General features: G+C 51.9%; 1 protein-coding gene across 2 annotated transcripts; it reads left to right on the top strand.

Moving 5' to 3' along the window:
• The first annotated feature begins 1,423 nt into the window (after positions 1-1,423).
• Positions 1,424-3,520, top strand: LOC100541644 (erythroblast NAD(P)(+)--arginine ADP-ribosyltransferase-like). Of its 2 annotated transcripts, XM_010706133.3 has the most exons (3): positions 1,424-2,549; positions 2,796-2,834; positions 2,927-3,520. In XM_010706133.3, the coding sequence occupies exons 1-3, from the start codon at positions 1,442-1,444 to the stop codon at positions 3,007-3,009; spliced, it is 1,230 nt and encodes a 409-aa protein (XP_010704435.2). In that variant the 5' UTR covers positions 1,424-1,441; the 3' UTR covers positions 3,010-3,520. The 2 variants fall into 2 exon arrangements, with proteins under 2 accessions (XP_010704435.2, XP_019467851.1); XM_019612306.2 differs by lacking the exon at positions 2,796-2,834.
• The last annotated feature ends 2,560 nt before the right edge of the window (positions 3,521-6,080 follow it).

Here is a 6,080-nt window from a genome sequence, read left to right as displayed (position 1 = left end):
TTTATTGCCTTTATTTACTGCACGTTCCAGCCCTGCAGACTCCCAGCCTCCCTGCTCTTCTTTGCACGCTTTCTATAATGTGGGGAGGATCTGTGGGCTCATCTGGTGGTCATTGGATGAAGGCTGTTGCGAAGACTTTACGGGGTTGCATTGTGTCTCAACAGCAACTCTGCCACCTTATTTTCACAGGGACCTCCAGTGAGTTGCAGACAGCAGCTCTCTTCTCTCCACTTCCCTCCAAGGACCTCACATTCCTCTGGCTTCGGTGTTCTTCCCTGCCTATAAAAAAATGGTCCTGGTATCAGTAACGACCAACAAGTCAAATCTGGGGCCTAGCTTACTCTGATTTTCTTCCCCACATTTACAATTTCCTCCAGCCTTTTCCATCTGCTTTGTGACCCAACCTGGGACTGTCCAATTTCGTGCAGCTACTCCATAAACTGGCACCCTCCCCTCCCTGGCCGTAGATACCCAACAAGCTGAAACATTCAAAGCTTGAGTAAGCTTTTCAGTTAGCTTTGCAGAGGCATCTTCAGGCCAAGCTCAAGCAAGAGTTACACTTATACAGGATAGATAAGTATGAAGCATTCTGTTTTCCTTTAGTAAGTGTCACAGGTCCCATGGGGGTAGCAGCACACTGAGGATCTGGGGCCTTCTTTGCCCTGGAGTGATGAGTCCACGAAGATGCCTCCCTGATTCTGATCGCTGTGTGGGTGGGAAGACGTACCTGGAATGGTCATAGAATCATAGAATCATAGAATGGCCTGGGTTGCAGAGGACCACAATAATCATGTTGTGATCATGATGAGGTCCTTCTGGAGGGAGGAGGAGGTGAGCTGACCACATCCTTACCTATAAAATGGAGAGCTGTGGGCTTGAAGGGTGAACAATTGGGTGGATAAGGAATTGGATGGATGGCCGTGGTCAGAGGGTGGTGGTCAGTGGCTCTGTGCTCAGCTGGAGGTGGTGCTGAGTGGTGTCCCCAGGGGGTCCGTCCTGGGAACGGTGCTCTTCAGCATCTTCATCAGTGACATCGATGATGGGATCGAGTGCACCCTCAGCAGTTTGCTGATGACACCGAGCTGAGCGGGGCGGTTGACACAGCAGAAGTAAAGCATTGTCCCTCTACTCCCTCATCATAAGGCCCCACCTGGAGCACTGCATCCAGATCTTGGGCCCCCAGCACAGGAAAGACTTGGAGCTTTGAGAGTGCGTCCAGAGGAGGTCAGGGAGATGCTGAAAGGGCTGGAGCAGCTCTCCTGTGAGGAGAAAGGCTAATGAGAATACAGGGCATCTCATTGTGGGCATCATTCAAATGCTTGCCTTCTTTTCTGCTTTTTCCCAATTCTCTCCCCCATCCCCACGAAGTGGGTAGTGATCAAAGGGGCTGAGCTGCTGCTGGGTAACACCACAACCCCGTGGCTGCACTGCCTGGTGCTGCATGGCTCCGAGACAGAGGTGTGGGGTCCTGGGCTGTTCTCCATCTGCAGAGCTGGGATGGGAGCACTCAGGGCTTGGCTGGGGTCTTTCCTTCCTTCCTTCCTTCCTTCCTTTGTTCCCTGTGAGCAGCAGTCAGTGGTCCCAGTGCTGCTTCTTGAAGTGTCACTTCAGTGCCTTTCGCTTTCACTTACGGGAAAGGGAGTGGGACAGCCTGAAGGAGCTGATAAAGGGAGGAGGGGATAGCGCACAGGGCTGTGCCCACCTCCTGTGCCCCTGCACTGTTGCTGAGCAGTGCTGCACAGAGCTGGGCACCTGCATGCTTCTGCACATGGAACATCTCACCCTGGGCTGGGTGCTGCTGCTCAGCACCTGGACTGGTGCATCAGCTGTCAGCATTAAGAACTGGCTGATCAAGGAGGTGGCGATGGACATGGCCCCCAACTCCTTTGATGACCAGTACCAGGGATGTAGGAGGCTGATGGAGGCTGAGCTGCCGGAGCTGAACCGCACGGAGTTAGCCAACGGGGACTTCGCTAAAGGCTGGAGATTTGCCATCAAGGAGTGGCAGAAGCGATGGGGTCATGCTACCAGCCCACCACCATTGTGTTGTGATCAGGGCATGGCCCTGCTGGCGTACACGACAGAGGCGGATCTGTACAAGTTGTTCAACCGAGCCACACGAGAGGGTGGGCGCTCCAGGCAGCACTACCTGAGCTCCTACCCCTTCAAGACGCTGCATTTCCTCCTGAGCAGAGCCCTGCACACCCTGCGGGAATCCCAGCCCCAGCAATGCTACAACGTCTACCGCGGCGTCAAGGGCACCCGATTCACGGCACAGCAAGGCCAGGTGGTCCGCTTCGGCCAGTTCACATCCACCTCCTTAAAAGAGAAAGTCGCCAAAAAGTTTGGCAGTGACACGTTCTTCTTTGTGAATACCTGCTATGGTGTGCCCATCAAGGACTTCTCCACCTACTCTGGAGAGAGCGAAGTCCTCATCCCACCTGCTGAGCAGTTTGAGGTCACCGACGTCACCAACATAGACAACGGAAACTTCATCCATCTCCATTCCCGGGGGATGTACAGCACCTACAACTGCGAGTTCGTGAAGGGTAAGGGCTGCAGTGCTCCAGAATGGGGAGCTTGGGTGGATCGGGGACACTGAGGACCGGGACATGGGGAGGGTGTGCAGGCTGTGGTCGTGGGGAGGTGGGGAGCTCGGCCAACGGGGAGCCCACGGGGAACTTGAGGCCGGGCCCCGCTGATGGCTGCAGCCCGGCAGCTCTGCGCTGGGGTTGCAGTGCAGTGGGAGCCTCTGTCTGTGCTGCGGCCCTGCAGCGCTCTCGGTCTCTTTGCAGAGAAAAGGTGCAAGGAGCGGCCGTGTGCTTTCAGTGCAGGTAAGGGGAGCCCCCGGCCCCGCAGCCCCTGGCCCAGGCTGGGCACCGCATGCACCCCCGCTGCTCTTAACTGCCTGCCACCGTCCCCCCAGGCCGGAGCAGCCCCACGGAACCCCCACACCTCTGGCTGATCCTCCTGGCAGTCGCAGCCCTGGCAGCCCTGGGAGAGCCCTGAGCTGCACGCCGCACCGCTGCCATCCCTGGATCCGAACGCCTCTCCGTGACATTCCCATCAGGCCTGCTGGCCCCACATCCTGCTTGAGCTTCTCACCAAAGCTCGTGCCACTGCCGCGATGGCTGCTGAAGACTGACGATGTCTGTGCTTGCGGGTCCTGCCGTGCTCACCTCCGCAGTGAGGTCACCTCCAAGCACCAAGCTGTGCTGCATGACCAGGTTCTCCTTGCCCCCTCCCTGCAACACAGCCCATGGGACCTGGATAGCAGGGCACAGAGCAGCTCCCTACCCCTACTACTCTCTACCCCCCTGCTGCCGTCCCACTACTCCCCTTCCCTTCCACACTCCCTGGCTTTGCAGAGCTCTAAGTTCCTCCAGCTCTCCATGCTCCCAAATATCCACAGGTTCCCCAACAGCAGAGATGTTTCCTCCGTGAGAGCCCTGCTGGCAGCCTGCACCCTCCTCGAGTTCAAAGTTGTAGGTACTGTTTTTGCACTGGGAATGGAGATGGATGAAGGTTTTTCCCTCTGTTTCTTATTGTGACCTCCATAGTCTCAAAGGGTGCAAAGAGGACTTCTTTGTCCTCATCAGGGTGGAAGGAGAAGTCTTGGATGGGGACAGCATGGCAGGGCTCCACTGAGAAGAAGGTCTCCTGGGCAAAAGACTCAGCGACCTTCTTCTGAAGGCTGGAGGAGGTGAACTGGACAACGTGGACCGTTGTTGTGCCATGAAGTGGGTGTTCCTGATGCTGTAGTGGGTGTGGTGGCATTGTTAGGCTGGGATTCCCACAAGATCTGGCTCAGGAGGACGTGTGCAATCTTGGAGAGGAAGGTAAAGCCACAGGGCTGCTTTTTGGTGCTCAATGTGGGATCTGGAGGGCTGAGATAAGGGCAGATCTGACCAGAGCCTGTTTGAGCAGGCAGAAGTCCTCATCCCACCCTTTGAGTACGTTCAGGTCACCAACTTCACCTACGTCAAAAGCAGAACCCTCATCCATCTCTGTTCCCAGGAGAAGAGCAGCACCTACAGCTGTGAGCTTGTGAAGGGTAAGGGCTGCTGGTGGGGTGGCCAACAGGGGTTGGGGCACAGCCCTGGGCAGCTCTGTGCTCCCTGCACTCTTCCAGCCACAGCTGGAGGGGATCAGGGGACAGATTGCGTGGCCCCATCCCCCTGGCAACATCATCATGGAGTCATGGAATGATTTGGGTTGGAACAGAGCCTAAAACCCATCCAATCCCCACCCCTGCCGTGGGCTGGGTGCCCCCCACCAGCTCAGGCTGCCCAGGGTCCCATCCATGACCTTGGGCACCTCCAGGGTTGGGGCACCCATGGCTTCATTACGCACCCTGAGCCAGGGCCTCACTGCCCTCTAAGTGAAGATTTTTCCACTAACATCTAATCTAAATCTCCCTTTTTAAAAATATTTTGAACCATTCCCCTTGTCCTATCACACTCAGTCTGTGTTAAAAGGTAGACTCCCACCTGTTAATAAGCTGTCTTTAATTAATGGAAATTCACAGTGAGGTCTCATCATAAAATCACTGAATAGTCCAAGTTGGAAGGGACCAATAACAATCATCAAGTCCTTTATGTTCCTTATCCCAAGGGGATTAATACTCTGTTTTTTATTTCCTCCTTTTCTGACTTTCAATTCTTGGCACATTGATGGCTTATGAGGTTACATAAACTCGCTTAGCAGTCTCTGTTACCTTACCAAGAACATTCATTAGTCAAAGAATTGTAGAATCGTAGAATTGTAGAAATTTAGAATCATAGAATTGTAGAAACATAGAAACATCGAATTGTAGAATCATGGAAGCATGGAATAATGGAATAATAGAATAACAGAATCATAGAATAATAGAACAATAGAAGCATAGAATCGTAGAAACACAGAATAATGGAAACATAGAATCATAGAATTGTAGAATTGTGGAAGCATGGAATTATAGAATAATAGAATAACAGAAACATAGAATTGTAGAAACATAGAATCATAGAATCACAGAATCATAGAACCATAGAATGGGTTGAGTTGGAAGGGACCACCAGGACCATGCAGTTCCAACCATCCTGCCCTGGGCAGGATTTGCCAACCTCTGCCATGTAGATTCATCCAGGACCTCCTATCCTGGAGCACATTAAATGGCTTTGCTTGGAGTTTGGGTTTTATACCTGATCCAAAACAGCACAAGATTAAGCCCTCATTAAGCATGATGCATACATCCTTCACTCAGACCTCATACACAGCTTCTGCAAAGCCAAAAACTCGTGTTTAACGTGGATGTGTCCCTGCTGTGGGCTCACGGCTGTAATCCCAAGTGCCATTTCCAGGAGGCCTTCTTCTGAAGGGAGTTTTTCAGCTCCTGCCACTTCGGCCCCCTCCAGCTCTTTCTGACAAAAGCTTAGCTTTTCATTTTTTTCATCAAGCCAACTCAAACTCCTTCTAAACTATCAGGCAGCACTCTTACAGGAGGAAGTGGGATAAAATGTCCTTTCCAAAGGAAAAAAATGAGGTTCACATACTCAGATTGCACTGTAACGCAGTGGGTGAGATTGTCACAGCCAGATTGAGCGCTGCATCCCTACAGTTTGTTGGTCTCTTCAATCCACGCATCCGTCATTGTCTGAAAACAATGCAAAAGCCAACAGGTTGTAAAGGATGTAGTAAAGAAGTATGGATTTGTTATCAAAGAAAAACTTTCTAGGAAGGTTGGAATAGATTGACTTCGTAGAAGGTTGGTAAGAAAAAATTTGGGAATAAAAGCATGTTTTCCTTGAAAATGCTAGTTATTCTATGCTCCCAAACACTGGGAATCCCTTTCCACACCCTCCATGGAAACTGTCTCAGGATTGGGAGCTGCCTTAAGGGTTTCTTTTGCTGAAGGAGAACATTGCTTGTGCACACAGTGTGGCCAGAATAGTTCACTCGCATGCCAAAATTGCAATGAAGTCCACTTGACGTAGGGTTTATCAGTACTGCAACAGTCAGCAGGTTAACAAAATCAATTAACAGAACCACTGATGGAACTGACAGTGACTGTGAAGTGTAAATGATGGCAATATACTTGC

This window comes from Meleagris gallopavo, chromosome 1, assembly GCF_000146605.3.
Source record: "Meleagris gallopavo isolate NT-WF06-2002-E0010 breed Aviagen turkey brand Nicholas breeding stock chromosome 1, Turkey_5.1, whole genome shotgun sequence".
NCBI classification, from domain to species: domain Eukaryota; kingdom Metazoa; phylum Chordata; class Aves; order Galliformes; family Phasianidae; genus Meleagris; species Meleagris gallopavo.
This window is presented reverse-complemented; position numbering and strand designations above follow the sequence as displayed.